This window comes from Phytophthora sojae, assembly GCF_000149755.1.
Source record: "Phytophthora sojae unplaced genomic scaffold PHYSOscaffold_4, whole genome shotgun sequence".
Classification (NCBI taxonomy): domain Eukaryota; phylum Oomycota; class Peronosporomycetes; order Peronosporales; family Peronosporaceae; genus Phytophthora; species Phytophthora sojae.
Genome location: NW_009258118.1, coordinates 2,941,437 through 2,958,795, shown reverse-complemented (window position 1 = coordinate 2,958,795; position 17,359 = coordinate 2,941,437). Strand labels below are relative to the sequence as shown.

Sequence of the window (17,359 nt, the reverse complement as noted above, 5' to 3'; positions counted from 1 at the left end):
TTACGCTTGAGCTTCTACTAGATGAACCGGATATCGTATACCGTGCAGACGGTTCAGGGCATACTTGACCAGAGTTGTTTGTCTGTCCAGTACTCATCCCATTCTGCCGATAGCTGCCAAGTTTGTCGAGCACATCTCTTCCTTCTCGAGATAGGCTTTGACGAACGGAGGAGCGCACGCGAATATCTGGGCGTACTTGCCTTTGAAGTGGTTCTGGGAAGTAGCATAGCACCCGAAGTGTTGAGAGTAGGTCACGCTTTGTGCTGTTTATAGCGACCCCAGTAGTCTTGTGAAGACGGGCCAGGATACTTTGAGTTCGTCGATGAAGATCATGCAATTCGAGCACGGTTTGCAAAAACTGAACGACCAGAACCACTACGAGCGATGTCCAAGACAGGTTGGGCATGAAAGTGGCCCGATAAAACGCATCGAAAAAGTCGACTGTGAGCACAACTTCTTCGGGGACAATGTCTTCTTTATGAGCTGCAGCTGACACGAATGCCGCCTTCATGACGACTTTGAACACAGACAGCAACAGGAGAACGGGTAGTTCGTAGTTGGTATGGTTCGCGGTCTTGAAGAGAATCTGGTAGGCGGGGTACACTACGCACAAAAATCCTTGCATCGTTCCAAGTTTGTTCAGCTGACGGAGTTGTTAGGGTCGAGAACGAGCTTGATGAAACGTATCGGCCCCAATGGCGACACGTAAAGCGCCCACGAGCAGCAGGGGCCATATCATCGAGAGCGACAGGATGAAAAACGGAATGGGAAATGCCCAAACCTCCGCTCCTGCCATGCCCACTGCAGCGAAGCCAACAGCCTTCAGACAGCAAAATACTACTGTCTGCCGTGGCGACAGGTCCGGAAGATCGAGCCATGTATGTACCGAACTGGCACGCAGCAGCATATCCTATAGCTGCTCCAAGTGTCCCCTAATTCGCCTGCCAACCATCACTCGGATTCTGGAGCGAGACGCTTTCTTGGCCTATCACGAGGGCAAAAATGAGGAGTGGGGCTCCAAGAATCGCCAACGTCACACGAATTAGCGACGTGTTTCGAGTATACTCGTCGATGGACAACATCCGCTCAATGGAGTATTTACCGCCGTAGTGGGTGAGCTGTAGCGCAAACCACGAGTGTTGAAGCTTGTTTCCTTGTGCTTCGAGAAACCTGCGCAAGCGCTCCCCTGCTGCCATGATAGCAGAGGTTGGTGCTTACCCGGTACTTAGTAGTCTTGGTACAATCGGCTTGGGGTGCTTTGGTCGTCTTATACTTTTATGGTCGTCTTACACGTCAAGTCTTGGAGTGCTGGCTGTATTCTTAGCTTGCATTCGAAGTCCTTCTGGTCGCCCTACATGGAGACAAAAATGTTAGGACTTGCTGTTCTGAGTAAGGCTCCACCTGAAATAGAAATGTTTAGAGAAAATGATGCTGGCGCCACGAAATACACGCGTTAGGACGTGATATTAAGAAAATACACAAGCTAATGATCGAACATGAGGCTTCTTATGGAGCAGCACTTCATACAATGATAAATAAATAAATATAAATGGATACTGTATTATGTATTGCGATGCCGTCACAGTCCGCTCATTTCATTCAGATTTTTAGGCCTTGGTACCATTTTTCGTCGGTTTATCAATCCTACGTGCAATGACTGCAGGATACTAAGGATCTCGTCCTCGGGTTCTAATTTTCTATAACTACGTGGGTTGATTTCCTTGGATCTCGTTGCTAGTGCTACTGAGAAAAGTATCATCCATTTAGGACTGTGCCGTGCACACTTTGCTAAAATGACAAAGCAGCGTATAGATGATAAAAAAGATCTTGAAGTGAACAGCGGCGCCATAACACGAAAACTAATTCGTTTCGATCCGGTACAACGGCAACAGCATAAAAGTCCTAAAAAGGCACAAAAAAGTAAAATCCACACTTTTAGCTCTACCACCCTGGATCATTCTCCACACACTTGCGTCAGGAGTTGCTTCGACGGGAAAAATCTGCGACGTGTGAAAAAGGCAACTTGTTATCTTACAGCTCAGTCGCCGCTCTTGAGACTGAGATGCGCCAGTCCGTACACTACGGCGTTGTAGCGGAACCTGTTCTTGAGCTGCAGTTTGCTGCCTACAGAGCCTTCGGTTGCTGCTATTGGGCTACTGGGGTCGGTTGGGGGTGAACCTAGTGACGTCGCGCTTGCAGAAGCTGCGACCGTGGACTCGCTGAACTTCTTGAGCGCTTTGCCGATGTAGTGGCCTTTGCCCAAGTTCTGGAGCAGGCCGTTGGCCAGCCGTCGATTGCCGTTGAAGGTCGTCGCCCACTGGTTGATGGTCAGCACGTTCACGCCACAGAGCGTCAACAGCAGCGCGCGGCAGTAGGGATCGCACTCGACTTCTTTCTCCCACGCGGGCTTCTCGCTGTCGATTTTGCTCTGTCGACGTGAACTCTTGGAGTTTTCCGCGTGGTCGAGCAGTATCATCGCTTGGCACGTGAGCGCAACGTTCATGCCCGTAAGTTGTTGCAGCGGCAGAAACGAACCGAGCACGCGATTGGGTCCGACGTAGATGAGTCCGCCGCCACGGCGAGCCAGAAGCGCCTGCTGCCAGTCCGTCACGCTTGGGATCTGGCCGTGCTCGAAGGCGTCCTTCCATCCAGCTTGCTTCACGACACTCGTTATGGTCTGGCCGCTGGAGCTCCCAGGGTCTTCTTTGTGTGGATCTACAATGACGCGAACCTCGTTGGGTCTCAGCGGCTGCTTCTTCAGCGCCATGAGCCGTTGATGCAGCATTTGGATCGAAAAGTCCCGCGCGATCGCATCGGCAGCTTGCAGAGCTGGGAGGGCCTCCATCGGGAGGCAGGACAGCACTTGATCCAACAAAAGTACGAGCGTATTACCAGCGAGATTGCTTTTCAGCTCTGCCTTCATCGCCGAGTGAGTAAACAGAGGCCCGAGTAAATCGATTGTGTCGTTGATGATGGCTGTGAACTCCTCCTCCAAGATATCGCCACTGTGGTCTGTTGCATGAGGCTCCACTGACACGAACTCGTACATCTCGTCCTGGTGATGTGTGTCTTCATACGCCAATGTCTCTTTCGAGCATTTCGCTCTCCATGCCTCGATCCTCTTCCGTAATTGCTCAAGCAAAACTGTTTGAACATCAGTAAACTCCATACGCGCAATCGCTACGCGTCTCTTGGTGCTGCCCAACAACGCGGCGTACAGGAAGCACCGGTCCGGAGAGAAGTGGAGACACAGCACGCGGATGGTGCTCGGTAGAGCGGCCACGATTGCATCAACTCGGAAGCCGACACTCATCCGCTTGAACGATTCTGACTGCTGGGTCAGATAAAGCTGCGAGAGCTGGAACGGAAGACTGTGTGCTGCAGCGCTGGTGTGAGTCTTCTGGAGCTTCTTCATCCGTCGCAAGTGCAGCCGCTGCACGTTCGACTCGGAGACGCACTTCTCGAACAAACTATTGGTCACCTCGATGACCTCCGCGCTCTGGTGCTTGAGCACGTTCTTGGCGCAGTCGAAAGGATGCCGACAGCCTAAGAGCTGGATCAATTCATTGGAACAAAGCTTTAACAGCTCCGCGCACTGCTTCTCGAACGCAAAGACCTGGTACGTCTGTATCTGAGCGGCTCGGGCAGTCAGCATTTCGTCGAAGCGGGCTTGATCCAGTCCTTCCTCCTCTTCCTCTTCTTCTTGGTCGATATTGTCCTCCTGGGTCTGAGGCTGGCTTTGAGCTTGAGCTTGGGTTTGGGTCTGAGGTTGGTTAGCAGCAGCAGCGTCGGCAGCAGCAACAGCCAGTTCAGCTCGGGCTCCGTGACAGCAAACCCACGTCACGTTAGGCGAGTCAGACGAGGTATACCTCGTCCATAAGCGATGTTGGATCGCATCCGCTGTCTGTCGATCGCAGCCATGCAAGAGGGCGAGGCGCTGGCACTGAAGGCGGATCACTTGAGCTATCGCGTGCTGAATGTCCAGCGTCGGGTTCCCACTGAGTTTATCTATCGCCGAAGTGATCAGCGTCATTGCGCGTGGTAATTCCCATGATAAGCTCTTCTTCGTTACGGACCCCGTGGCGTTTAGCCATTTCTCCACTATGCTGCGCTGACTGTCTTCGTAGTAGCGGTACCAAGTCATCTCTTTCTCTTGAATAGCTGCCGTAGACAGCTCAGGGGCCACAAGCAGTCGGGCGAGCTGCAGTTTTGTCATGGAAAGGTCCAATTCCAGGGGATTCACAATGACTTCTCGCTGATGAGCGTCCGCCAGAAGCGCTTTAGTACCCGAGTATCGGAAGTGCTTCGACGAAATACTCTCGATCAACGCCACAACTTCTTGAACAATGACTTTCGGATCCAAGTCAGCGCTAGATAGTTGCAAACTCCCCTGGGTCTGTCCATAGGATCGTAAGGCGCTCACAAATTTCAACATCAACTGAGTGCGGCCATAGTCTGCTTCGACGAGTTTTAACACCCGCACACTCCTTTCGAACGCTCGCTTGCTCTCCAACAAGTGCGCCATCACACCAGAGCCGTTGGACGCGGCAGAAATCTTGAGTAAAATCGTCGCTTGCTTGAAGATGACTCGAGCCAATAAACACACTGATGAAAGGTCTGAGGGACTAGATGCTGCCCTACCTGACGAGTTGAGAACCCTGGTCAAAGTACCTGGTGCTTGCACAGCGGGACGCCGTACAGCAGCCACTATGGTCTTAGCTGCCTTCTTCTCAGTCGCTTGTAAGGCATTAAGAGACTGAGCGAGGTTGCGGTCCAGCTTGCAGCTTCGGAGTGTCCACTCTAAGAAACGACAGAGATCAAGCTGAGGACACTTGAGCGCGCTAGTCATCCGAGCCAACGCCCACTCACGTTGTCCCTCAATCTCTAAGACGAGGCTCGATAGAAGCTCACACTCGCTAAGCGCTTCAGTGGCAGGAGCATTGTTCCCATTGGTATCTCCATCATTGGCCGAGTAACGCAAAATCTCGAGAAGCATCTTCGCCTGACGAACAAAGCCGAACTGGAGAAGCATCTTGACTGAATCCACAGCTTTGGCCCGTGCCTCCAGGCGATCACTGTGCAGCACAAGACGCTTCCTCGAGGTGAGGGCACTATCTGGAAGTGTTTTAGTCGCCTCTGCATCCTGAATTTCCCTCATCAGCAACTCTGCGTGCGTCTGAATCATGTCGAGCGCGCTCTGTAGAGGCAGCGAAAACTTGCTCAAATTCAAGCGCTCCATGACCTCAAACTGCAACAACTCCAGCCAAATTTGCGCGACGTGAGTTCGATGCGGAATGTAAGTGTGGAATACTACGACGTATAGGCAAAATGCTGGCGTCATAGCGCCGAATTGAAGCCCCACGTCACGCAGCATCGTCACCAGTTCTTCGAGGTAAGCCAGCGTTAGAACCGGCTGAGTAATGTGGACGAAAGTCGGCGACTGCACCGACTGAAGCGCTTTAGTCCATGGCGTGTGGAAGCGATGAGCAGCATTCTCATCGTGGTCTAGGAAGAAGTGGACCCAACCACGCTCGGACGTCGGCTTCGAGTATTTCGGCGCTTTATCCTTCTTCCACTCGTCATACTCCACATTGTTCGCCTTGTTGGATGGGTCCGCATCAAACGCAGCTTGGGATTCCACCTCATTTGCCACTAAGAAGATGTGTTCCCACGCTTTCTCCACTTCAATCAGAGCCAAACGTAAATACTTTGAGCGCTCGGTGAACGTCTTGGCCAGTTTTCCTTGCATCACGAAGACGCGAAGCTGCTTCTCGGCAAACCACAACGGCGAGTACACCACAGTTGATTTAGGTCGTGAACCCACGGACATCGACGCCTTTCGGGACGCAGCCATCTGCGAGGCGATAAGTTTCTGTCTCTGACAATTCATCAGCGTCGCGGTCGCGCATTCGAGATACGCCTCGGCATTTTGAGACGGAAAGCGGTTGGTGAACAACCACTCCGCGACATCGACGAGCACCAGCGCCTGCTCTTCTAGCTGGCCGTCGAGCTCCACGTACGCGTTGGATAGCGCCTTAAGTTGCGCAGGCGGGTCTTTCCAAGACGTAAACGCCACTTTCCGTAAGATTTGAGCTTGAACAAGAGATTCCTTGAGTTGCTCTGGCGTCTTGGAGCTGCCTCCGGTTTTAGGCATCGCGCTCGGCCTCCCCAGGTGCGCTCCGGATATCGCAGACGCAGTTTGGATCTCCTTCATGATCTCACTGGGAAGGGGAGCTCGGTGGGAGGTTGGTCCGAAGGCTTTCAGCACCGCGTCACAGATCGCGAACTGATCGGTCCATTTGTTGGCCTTTTCGCACACTGCGAGCGTTAGCAAGACCATTTCACCGTAAAAGGACAAATCAGCTTCGGGGGAGGCGATAACCTGGTCCAGATAGCGCAACGTCTTCCTCAAGTGCTGCACGACGCGGTCGAGGAAGTCATCTTCCGCTTCGTCGTTATCTACGGTGTTGCCTCGGTTAATAGCCGATATCGTCGCGTTCCAGATCACTTCACACGCCTGAGTGACAAGCGTGGAGATGCTCCCACGAAGGCCGTACTCGATCGCACGCACGAGGTGAGACAGCGAGGCAAGTAGCAGCTTTTGCGCCGGAGAATCCCCTTGTGTTAGCGCCAGTATCGCACGTCCGTAGAGCAGTTCAGCCAGTGCAAACCATTTCCAGGTGCTCCCTACGACAAGAAGCTGCGTCATCTGCCTGGCCTTCTTGCCTTCCCCGGACTTAAGCGGCAGCAACGCCTGGTCAGCGCACTCGATGGCGTACTTCGTACTGTGGAGACGGAACGCGCCGCAGCCGACACGGACCCAAACCTCCACGTAAAGCTCCAGCAGTTGCTGCTCTTCTTCCAGCACTCGCTCTAGGTCATCGCTCATAAAGGCATTGAAGATCTCAGGAGCGCTCGATTGCCATATCCCGACGGCTTTTTGGTATAATCCTTGGGCTTTCTCCATCAATTGAGGTTGTTGCGCTGCAGGGAGCAACATTTGTCGGAATACAGCCTCCATCGCTTCCAGGTACGCGACTACCTTGAGTTGGGCTGTGCTGGAGTCCGTAGGCGCAATCTCTTTTGTATTCTGAGCAATCTGGATTCTTGACTTCATCTCTGCAAACCTTTTCAGGTGCAGCACCCCCACACTGCTCTGAAGGCTGAACCCTGCAGGAGCTGCTAGTGGTTTCCGCTTCAAGAAGGTATCAGCAATTGCGAGGGCCTTATCCAGTCGAGCAGTCTTCTCGTAAATACTTGATAGACCAAGTCCAACACAGGCGAGGAGGTCGTTATCAACTGCATTTGCTGCAGCTTCTAGAGCTGCGTAAACGGCTTCAAATGCACTGACACACTCCGGCAGAATCCACTGCGGTTCAAAGAACTCTGGCCGAGAGGACTCTAGCACCAGGCGGAAGACGTGGAAGTGATAGTTCCACAGGTAGATGCACGTGTTCTCCAACACAAAAGTCCACCCGATCTTCGTCGCTGCCTTCAAGGCCCTGGCCAGATGCTTCAGTATCTCACTCTTGACAGCGTGTACTTCACTCTCCAGCTTGCTTTGCCGCACTTGTAGTATTGCGTCTTCATCCAGCTCTACACTCTCGCCCGGCGGATCCATCGGTGACGTCGGCGATGCTTCTGCATGTGGCCGCGGCCGCTGGATTCCAAGCACGTACGCCTCCTTTCCCAGTAGTACCAAAGCTGAGAGATCAATGCTCGACCTTCTTCTCCCACCGGCTTTCCGTTCAACACCCTGCGACTCCAACCAATTTCCGGCAGATTCTGCTTGACGACGTACATTGTCAACTTTGGTCGCCTGGTCTTTAAGCCTCGTCGCGAGAATCTCGACTAACAGCAGACGCATATCAACCTCGAGGATCATCAAGCTCTTCTCGCCAGAAATGATCTTCGGGGCCACAACCTCCCCCGCTTCAGTTGTGGCGAAGTATGTCGATAGAGCACTTTCAACCGCTCTCTGGGCGAGCTCACCATCGTGCAAGCCGTTCCACGCAAGAGATGAAATCTCACACCAGAGTCTGACGTGATCTGCAACATCAGTAGACTCCTCTGTTGAGCTACTGATCTCCGTCATCACGTCAATGGCTCGTTCAACAGTGGGTCGCTGCTGATGAGGGTCTTTAGCGACTTTGACCTGCTCCAACATCGCCAACACTTCGCTTGACTTTGAAGGTGAGCTCTCGGACCCCAACTTTAATTCCAGCTTCTGCTTGATGGGGAACAAATGCGTGTCAACTGGTCGAGCGATCCAGTCCTTGTGTGTACTGAGAAGCTCGACAGTCATCGCAGTCGCATCGTTGGGGCGGGCGATCGTCCCATAGTCGAGAGTAAGCGCCTTGCTGACATTCGAGTTCGCTTTGGCCAGGAAATCGGACGCCACTTCAAGCTTCGCAACCTCCAGGTAGAGTCGAGCGCGCAATCCAAGCAGCAGCGAGTCCAGTTCTTCCAAAATCGAAGACGAAAGACCCAACACTCGCGCTAAGTTGCTGCGCAAGTGAGGCTGTAGCAATGGCAGCGACAAGTTCCAGGCGTAGATGCACACCCTCTCAACCAACTGCGGGTCCTGCTGGCGCTTGCTGGCTAGAAGAGTGCGCTCAAAGGCCTTCATCCCCTCCACGCGCCGAGCGAGCTGCGTCGCTTGACGTTGTCGCAAACTCATCTTGCTACCAGTATGCTGAGAGGGCAGTACGATCAGCAATATCGCGCCCAACACTTGGTACAAGACTCGAATCTTTGGCGGCATGTTCTTGCCTTTGCGTTGCAGAATGACATCACACGCTACCGCTATTGCCAACGTGTTGTTGAAGGCAGCATGGATAGCGGTCTCCACGATCACTTCAGCGTCGATGTCATCCATCGCGCGCGGTTCCAGCGACGCCACGAACGTTTTGACTTCGTCTAACTGCGTTTCAGGGGCGAAAGCGAGAAACCCAGTCGCTTCCTGGAAGATTTCAACGTACGCCGCCTCTAACGTCCCCGAGAGGTTCCCGGACTTGACACACTGCAGCTTCACAAGCAGAGACGAGCGCTTGTTGGTTGGAGGAAGCAGTCGCTTGACATTCGGCACGATCTTCTGACACTCTGGGTCCTTGAAGGATCCGACGTGGACTTGGATCCGCAACGCTTCTTCGTACAAGGCTTTGAACGACTCGTCCGCAGCCTTCGAGGGGTCAGCAAGGCGAGGGGCGATCTGTACGTCGACTACGTCGTTGATAGTCTTGGCAGCATTTGCCGGTTGATTGGCGTCCACTTGAGCGTAAACGAGAGCGAGTTGGAGTTGAAGCATCCACGCCACATCCGCTTCTGCAGTCAACTTGAGTGCGTCGATGACCTTCGTCAGCGACGGCACGAGGAACTGGAACGTAGACTGCTTCATGAGCTGGCGGGCGATCTGCCAGTACGTCACGGACGCATTGTAGACGAGGAAGTCGTACATCGGGCGCTTGCGGCTGTCGGTAGCGATCGGGATCACAGCCAGAATGAAGTGGATGGCGTTGAGCACCTTCTTCAGCTTCATCACTCCCGTATCCGACTGAGCGTCGTGAGACCCGCACTGCGCGCGAACGAATTGCGCTCGGCAGTAAAACTACACACAACAAGCAACCATCGAGTCGTTAGTATGCTTTCAAGAGCCCTGCAGCTTTCAGTGATACTTGTACGCACCTGGTTCTTTAGCTGACACTCGCTGAAAAACCACTCGACACTTTCAGACGCGGTGTCGAAATCTCCCTGGAAGATCGCAGCCTCTGCAGTCAAGACCAACAGCTCTGGCAGATTCATGTCAGCACTCACACCCATGGACGGCACGCAGGTCTGCCGGTGGATGCCGATGATACGGTCCAGAATACCACGCGCAGTCGGTCTCGGCGGATTCCCATCTTTCGACGAGGCATTGTCAGTCTCCGGCAGCCTCGCGTACTCCAGCAACCGCCGCAGCTCGCGATCCAGCGCCATGACTTGCAACGCGATCCAGAATACAAACTGCCGATCCAGCGAGCGACCTTTTACATAACCTGAAATGATCGATCTCCAGCCCCTCAGCCCCTCAAAGCATATATTAATATCCATGCGGTTCACGCTCGTTGCGATATGAGATCACCTGACACCTAGTTCTTCTTCTTGGCCAGGCCAGACACAATGTCGTCGATGCGCAGCAGCATGCACGCAGCCTCCACGGCTGTCTTGATGGACTGCGTCTTGACCTGGAAGGGCTCCCACACGCCCAGCTCCTCCGACGGTGTCACCTTGCCGGTCACGCCGTCCACGCCGTACGACTCCTCCGTCTCGGCCTGCTTGGCGCGCAGCGACGTCATGACGCGCACCACGTCGGCGCCGCAGTTCTGCAGCAGCGTGCGCGGGATGACCTCGAGCGCCTCGCCCACTGCCCGGAACGGGAACTGCTCCACGCCCTCGATCTCGTCCGCGCGCTTCTTGAGCTCGTGCGCCAGACGCATCTCCGTGGCGCCGCCACCGGGCAGCAGCAGCGGCTCGAACACAACGTTGCGCGCCACCTGCATGGCGTCCTGGAGGTTGCGCTCGATCTCGTTCAGCACGTCCTTGCTGCCACCGCGCAGCAGGATGCTGCAGGCGCCCGGGTCCTTGCACTCCTCGAAGAACGCAAAGTACTCGTCGCCCAGCTTGCGCACCTCGAAGAGGCCGCACTTGGTGCCGATGTCGGCCTCCTGGATCTCGTCCGCGCGGCTCACGATGGTGGCGCCTGTGGCGCGCGCCACGCGGTTGTTGTCCGTCTTGCGCAGGCGGCGGAAGGCCGTGATGCCGGCCTTGACGAAGTAGTGCTGGGCCAGGTCGGACACGCCCTTCTCCGTGATGACGACGTCGGGCTTCATGGCCACGATCTGCGCGCACAGGTTCTCGATGTACTCCTCCTCGAGGCGCAGCAGCGTGTTCCAGTCCTGGTCGTTGGTGAGCTCGACGTTCGTCTGGCTCTCGCCCTTCTTGTACTCGAGCGGGCAGTCCAGCAGCAGCACGCGCGGGTTCTCGATGCGGCGGCGCATCTTGGAGTGGGTCACGTCCTTGTTGAACATGACGCCCTTGAGCACGCGGCTGTCCTCGAGCTCGCCGCCGGGGATCTTCTCCACCTTGGCGTAGCGCTTGACGTCCACCTCCTTGCGGCCCGAGGCCGTGGTGCGCACGACCGTGAGCACGGCGTCCAGCGCCAGGTCGCTCACGAGGTTGCCCACGCGCGGGGAGAACTTGGTGCCGATGGACGACTGCACGAGGTTGCGCATGTCCTCCTTGTTATCGATGTCGATGGTGCGCGCCAGCGTCTTGGCGATCTCGATGGACGCGTTGAGCGCGCGGTTGAAGCCGCGGATGATCACCGTCGGGTGCACCTGGTGCGACAGGAAGGGCTCGGCCACGACCAGCAGCTCGCCGGCCAGGATGATGACGGACGTGGTGCCGTCGCCCACCTCCTCGTCCTGCGCGCGGCTCAGCTCGATCATGCTCTTGGCCGCCGGGTGGGCCACGTCCACCTCGCGCAGGATGGCGTTGCCGTCGTTGGTCATGACGATGCCGCCCATCGGGTCCAGCAGCATCTTGAGCATCGAGCGCGGGCCCAGCGTCGTGCGCACGATGTCGGACACGGCCTTGGCGGCCTCGATGTTGCCCAGCTGCGCGGTGCGGCCCGTCTCGCGCTTCGTGTTGGTGTCTGCGAGGAGGAGGGAGGTTGGAGGTTAGAGGGAGGAAGGGGGTACGCGGAGAGGGGAGGAAACACACGTACTGAGAACCATCACCGGAGCTTGCATCATGGTGGCGGAGGGTGTCGAGGAGCTCTTCTAAGTTACGGGCCGGCGACGATCTTGTATGTGGCTGGCCCAAGGCTACGCTGTGTAGGATGTTGCAGGAAGGTAAGCATTGTTGGTGCGGCATTGGGAACACATGTGACTGGAGGCGTAATGCTAAAGCAACATTCGTGCGACATTCCAACTTCAACGTGCCCTTCCCATTGGATGTCTAACTAGACGTAGACGGCAGCTACCAGTACTGCTTGTTATCTAATACTTCTACTTGGCGATGGCCGCGTAGAACAGCTTGGCGTCCGCCACCTCTTGCTCCAGGTCCTCCTCCCAGATCCAGCGCATGCGCTTCTGCAAGTTGTCGGCGATCTTGTCCACGTCGTCCTCGTAGCCGGGCAGCTCGAAGTCGTAGAGCTGGCCGGCCTCGTGGCTTGTGGCCACCACCTTCTGCGTGCGGTACAGCCGCACCTTCTCGAAGGCCTGGAAGGCCGCCCTCAGCTCCGACGCGTGCTGCACGTCGGCCAGCAGACACGACAGCACGTACGCGTCCTCGATGGCCATGGCCGCGCCCGACCCGTGGTTGGGCGTCGTGGCGTGGGCTGCGTCGCCGATCACGAGCATGTTGCCGCGCGTGTAGGTGCGCGCCGGCAGGTGGTGGAACAGCGCCCAGATGTCCGTGTTCTCCATCATGGAGATGATGTCGCGCACGTGCGTGGAGAAGCCGGCGAAGTCCTTGGCCAGGTCCTCCTTGGTGGTGCCCACGACCCAGTTGGGGTCCTTCCACTCGTCCTTGCTGGCGAACGCCACCACGTTCATGACGTCGCCATGCTGGATGGGGAACGTGAGCACGTGGCCGTGGTATCCGAAGTACATTTGGCTGTTGCGCGCCATCTCGTCGCCCAGCAGCGCGGCGGCCTTGTCCATCGGGATGAGGCCGCGGTAGACGTACTTGCCCGAGAAGACGGCGTTGGCGGCCGGGTCGTTCTCGCCCAGGACCACCTTGCGCGTGCGCGACTTGACGCCGTCGCAGCCCACCACGGCGCTGTGCACGGCCTCCGAGCCGTCCACGAACTTGAGCTTGACGTTGCCGTCGGCGAGCGTCTCGATGTCTTGCAGGCGCTTGCCGAACTTGGCGACGCCCTCGGGGATGAGCTTGACCATCTCGTCGAGGAAGTGGGCACGGTGCACGTAGGCCGAGCCTGCGGGCGTCTCGACGCTGGTGATGAGCTCCCCGGCGCCTTCGTCCACGCCGCTGCCCTGGGTGCCGACGCCCTTGCGGAAGTCGAACCAGACGTTCTTCTTGGCCGTCGAGAGGTTGAAGGTGCCGACGCGGTCGAAGCCGCGCTTGACGTCGGGCGCCAGCAGCTCCATGGCCCGAGCTGCGTTGGCGGCGAGTGCGACGCCGGCGCCGATTTCGCCGAATGCCTTGGCCGACTCGTAGAGCGTGACGGGGATGTTGGCACACACGAGGCCGACGGCGAGGGTGGCTCCAGCGATGCCGCCGCCGACGATGGCGATGTCGAAGTCGCGGGACGAGTTCTGGACCATGGCTGTGGAGAGCGAGGTGTTGGTGGCGGTGGTGGTGGTCGTGTGATATTCGGGTGTTGCTTGAGACCACGCAAATGGGAGAATGAGCTGCCGCCGATCCAACGTCGATGCTGGCTGGCTGGGCTCAGACCGGTGATCCAGCCGGCGCGCGTTGTTCGTCACGGAGACAGGTCCGTCCCACCGAATTGTGTCGTGCTGCACGTGCTGGCCAGCTGACTAAGGCCACGATTGCCCGCTTCGTTGCGAGCCAGGATTGCTTGGGAACTCACACAGCCAGCGAGACCGGCGCTGGGTAATGGATACCGTAGTTCGGTGCGACTACAGTACGTTATACATGTACTTGCTTGCCTTCATGGCATGAAGTTCATGCACACCTTGCACCGAGAGATTGCTCGTCTCAGTTTGCGGGCCATGATGCGGAATGAACATTCCCGGTGCCCTCGGTACATGTTGCAGACTTTAGTGTCTGTCCCATGCAGCCAGCGCGCCGGACTGACGGAGGGAAGCTCCCTCCGCTCGAAAGCAGCCTGGTCTCATCGCGAGACTGTCTGCTGACACTAGGCTCATCACCAGCGTCGAGACGCCCGCAGGCTCGGCCTACGTGCACCGTGCCCACTTCCTCGACGAGATGGTCAAGCTCATCCCCGAGGGCGTCGCCAAGTTCGGCAAGCGCCTGCAAGACATCGAGACGCTCGCCGACGGCAACGTCAAGCTCAAGTTCGTGGACGGCTCGGAGGCCGTGCACAGCGCCGTGGTGGGCTGCGACGGCGTCAAGTCGCGCACGCGCAAGGTGGTCCTGGGCGAGAACGACCCGGCCGCCAACGCCGTCTTCTCGGGCAAGTACGTCTACCGCGGCCTCATCCCGATGGACAAGGCCGCCGCGCTGCTGGGCGACGAGATGGCGCGCAACAGCCAAATGTACTTCGGATACCACGGCCACGTGCTCACGTTCCCCATCCAGCATGGCGACGTCATGAACGTGGTGGCGTTCGCCAGCAAGGACGAGTGGAAGGACCCCAACTGGGTCGTGGGCACCACCAAGGAGGACCTGGCCAAGGACTTCGCCGGCTTCTCCACGCACGTGCGCGACATCATCTCCATGATGGAGAACACGGACATCTGGGCGCTGTTCCACCACCTGCCGGCGCGCACCTACACGCGCGGCAACATGCTCGTGATCGGCGACGCAGCCCACGCCACGACGCCCAACCACGGGTCGGGCGCGGCCATGGCCATCGAGGACGCGTACGTGCTGTCGTGTCTGCTGGCCGACGTGCAGCACGCGTCGGAGCTGAGGGCGGCCTTCCAGGCCTTCGAGAAGGTGCGGCTGTACCGCACGCAGAAGGTGGTGGCCACAAGCCACGAGGCCGGCCAGCTCTACGACTTCGAGCTGCCCGGCTACGAGGACGACGTGGACAAGATCGCCGACAACTTGCAGAAGCGCATGCGCTGGATCTGGGAGGAGGACCTGGAGCAAGAGGTGGCGGACGCCAAGCTGTTCTACGCGGCCATCGCCAAGAAGAAGTATTGAGCTCTGCGGTCTGGAATTCATAGGTCGCTCCGTCTTAGTATCCTTATCAAAAGAATTGACTTGGTTTCACTAACACCAAAGTTGAAGTTGCACTTTGTTGAAATGATACCCTTCTCCTCTTCTACTTATTCTGTTTCATGAAGCCAAGTCTCAGCTGCTACCTCACTTACTCACCTCGAATTTGCATCGTGTGAGGTCTTCACTCAGCGTCCAGAGCCCGGCGGCGTCTTCTATCGAGTGACTTCCAGCGCTGGACTCGGTTTTGGCCGGGTGTTTGCCCCAGATTTCAAGAAATCCGTCGGGGCCAAAGTAGTCTCCACTTTCCACTGAGGCGTCCGTTGCAGCGAAGAGAGACGGGATGGCTCCGCGCCCAGTGGGTTGCATAATGTGCAGCATGTCGAGCAATTTCTTCATGAATCCCGCCAACCACGAGGGCAGGTAGGTATCGAACGCCTTGGGCACGATATCTGACGTGGTGATGCCTGGATGCGCAGCCACCACGATAAGTTTGTCGGTCAAGTCTGCGGCAACAACGCGTCGATGCAACTCGTAGGTAAACAGCAGATTGGCCAGCTTGGTCATGCCGTATTCATCCTGGTAGGCCCGCTTGGGCGTGGACCTGGCGAACGTATTCAGGTCGATCGTCGACCACTTGTGCGATACACTGCTCACACTCACAACACGCGAAGGCTCGTCCCCGCGTTTGAGGAGGTCGAAGAGCAACTTGGTCAGATAGAAGTGACCGAGGTGGTTCACGGCGAAATGCATCTCCAGTCCGTCGGGCGTGTGCGTCGGGGAGGGCATCAGGACGCCCCCGTTGTTCACCAGAATATCCAGACGGTCGAACTTGGCCTGGAACTTCTCTGCAAAGTCTCGAACGCTGCTGAGGTCGCTCAGATCCAGCAGCAAGAACTCCACGCTCGCCTTTTCCGGTTCCAGCTCGGCTTTGATGGCGTCCACGGCCTTCTGCGCTCGCTCGGCATTGCGACAGGCGAGCACCACGTGCGCCTTTTTGCGCGCCAACTCCAGCGCGGTGACGAAGCCGATGCCCGAGTTGGCGCCCGTGACGCACGCCACCTTGCCAGCCAGCGGCGGAATACACGAGACGTCCCAAGTCTCCATTGCGCTCGTCGAGCGGTTAAATGAGCCCAATTGACACGTACAGTATTAATACCACAATTTTGGGTAACTCTAATGATAACTTGACCTATTATAAAACACGGAATCAGAATTAGGGTACACTGTACCTGTTTGAAACAGCCAATCAAACTCGTTCCGTTTAGGCGGGAAATCCGACCAGGGCTTGGGTGCTCCACTGCTGGAAGCGCGCCACGTTCTCCGCAAGCCCCCCATGCCGCGGACAGCCAAGAAGACGTATATCCGCCTCACGCTCGGGCAGAAGGTTATGCTCTGTCAAAGGGCGCACGAGCTGCCTGGCACCCTGAAATGTCTGAAACGACAAGCTCTGCGTGAGTGGGCCACTAAAGAGTTCGACCTGCCGCAGCCCATGTCGGAGCGAACGCTGGACACTATCCTCAAGTCTGAGGCCACGCTACTCCAGGTGTCCGAGACCAACTACCGCAACAAGAGGGTCGCGGACCCGGTGTTGGAGGAGTTCGACCGGGCGCTTCTGGCCGAGTTCGACCGTCTGTGCGAGCCCATGACGGAGAAGTCGCTGATGGCCCGCGGCAAGCTCCTCTGGGAGGCGCGATTTTCCGACCTGCCGGCGGAGAAGCGTCCTGGCTTCTCCAAGGGCTGGGCGTACCGGTTTCGGAAGCGCCATGGTAAACGAAAGCTAGACGAAGAGGCAGAGGCAGCATCCGTGGAGCCGAGCAGTACCGTTGACGGCGCGAATGAGCAGGAGCTCTGAGATTGCTCTCAACCTCCGTTGTAACATCTGAATTGCGCATTTCCAGAGTCATAGACGATGGTGTCAAAATATACAGATTTGTAGGCACAAATATACGTACATGGGGAGTGAATATAAATATGGGTTTGCACCATACAGTTGGAGTGACAACAGGGAGAGACTACCGCAAAAGCCTGATAGATTTGGCACCCTTCACTAAAGCAGTTTTGCCGGGTGCCAAGTCTTTCAGAAAGTCAAGGTTGTCGCTCATTGGCCAATCAAAATTGCGAATAGAGGTGGTTGGATGTGAGCGCATTTCAAAAGAAGGTAGATAAATCTGGGGAAAGCCATTGGCAAAATGCCTCCGCATCGCATTAAGCTCGCCCATACCATCGAATTCAAGATCAAGACCGTCGAGGACTTCGCTGCATCGGGTGAAACCCGAGTGGCCTTTTGCACTGGCCGAGACTTTTCGCGTCCTACGCTACAGTACTGGGAGCACCATTATGACTCCATGAAGGCGGCTGTTGAAGACAAGAAGCGAGCTAAGAAGCTGACTGTAGGTGGTAGCGGGCGCGTCTCGCCATCTGCATGTGTCGAGGAAGAACTACGGGGCTGGATCAAGGACGAGAGGCGTGAAGAGCGGGCCGT

General features: G+C 56.7%; 7 protein-coding genes across 7 annotated transcripts; 2 read left to right on the top strand and 5 right to left on the bottom strand.

Moving 5' to 3' along the window:
- Nucleotides 1-93: 93 nt before the first annotated feature.
- On the bottom strand, nt 94-878 carry PHYSODRAFT_300527 (hypothetical protein; the record flags this gene model as incomplete). The annotated part of the gene is given in 3 exon segments (XM_009528221.1): nt 94-213; nt 233-586; nt 612-878. 3 exon segments carry the CDS (start codon nt 876-878, stop codon nt 94-96), a joined length of 741 nt encoding a protein of 246 aa, XP_009526516.1.
- A 1,160-nt stretch (nt 879-2,038) lies between these two features.
- Nucleotides 2,039-9,975, bottom strand: PHYSODRAFT_314806 (hypothetical protein; the record flags this gene model as incomplete). Its single annotated transcript, XM_009528220.1, has 5 exons — nt 2,039-3,005; nt 3,036-4,255; nt 4,424-4,632; nt 4,672-9,607; nt 9,685-9,975. The coding sequence occupies 5 exons, from the start codon at nt 9,973-9,975 to the stop codon at nt 2,039-2,041; spliced, it is 7,623 nt and encodes a 2,540-aa protein (XP_009526515.1).
- Nucleotides 9,976-10,127: 152 nt separating this feature from the next.
- PHYSODRAFT_346179 (hypothetical protein) lies at nt 10,128-11,798 on the bottom strand (the record flags this gene model as incomplete). The annotated part of the gene is made up of 2 exons (XM_009528219.1): nt 11,765-11,798; nt 10,128-11,692 (listed from the first exon to the last, which is right to left on the bottom strand). Exons 1-2 carry the CDS (start codon nt 11,790-11,792, stop codon nt 10,128-10,130), a joined length of 1,593 nt encoding a protein of 530 aa, XP_009526514.1. The 5' UTR covers nt 11,793-11,798.
- Nucleotides 11,799-12,047: 249 nt separating this feature from the next.
- PHYSODRAFT_560104 (hypothetical protein) lies at nt 12,048-13,328 on the bottom strand (the record flags this gene model as incomplete). The annotated part of the gene is made up of 1 exon (XM_009528218.1): nt 12,048-13,328. The coding sequence occupies one exon, from the start codon at nt 13,326-13,328 to the stop codon at nt 12,048-12,050; it is 1,281 nt and encodes a 426-aa protein (XP_009526513.1).
- A 562-nt stretch (nt 13,329-13,890) lies between these two features.
- On the top strand, nt 13,891-14,859 carry PHYSODRAFT_498015 (hypothetical protein; the record flags this gene model as incomplete). The annotated part of the gene is made up of 1 exon (XM_009528217.1): nt 13,891-14,859. A coding segment is annotated over one exon (969 nt), but the record flags the coding sequence as incomplete, so codon positions are not given.
- A 162-nt stretch (nt 14,860-15,021) lies between these two features.
- PHYSODRAFT_331425 (hypothetical protein) lies at nt 15,022-15,981 on the bottom strand (the record flags this gene model as incomplete). Its single annotated transcript, XM_009528216.1, has 1 exon — nt 15,022-15,981. One exon carries the CDS (start codon nt 15,979-15,981, stop codon nt 15,022-15,024), a length of 960 nt encoding a protein of 319 aa, XP_009526511.1.
- Nucleotides 15,982-16,184: 203 nt separating this feature from the next.
- Nucleotides 16,185-16,844, top strand: PHYSODRAFT_354584 (hypothetical protein). Its single transcript, XM_009528215.1, has one exon. It carries the CDS (start codon nt 16,211-16,213, stop codon nt 16,727-16,729), a length of 519 nt encoding a protein of 172 aa, XP_009526510.1. The 5' UTR covers nt 16,185-16,210; the 3' UTR covers nt 16,730-16,844.
- The last annotated feature ends 515 nt before the right edge of the window (nt 16,845-17,359 follow it).

Excerpts from the sequence above, each read along its gene's own strand:
- PHYSODRAFT_354584 (XM_009528215.1), top strand. The coding sequence starts at position 16,211 with ATGCCGCGGACAGCCAAGAAGACGTATATCCGCCTCACGCTCGGGCAG.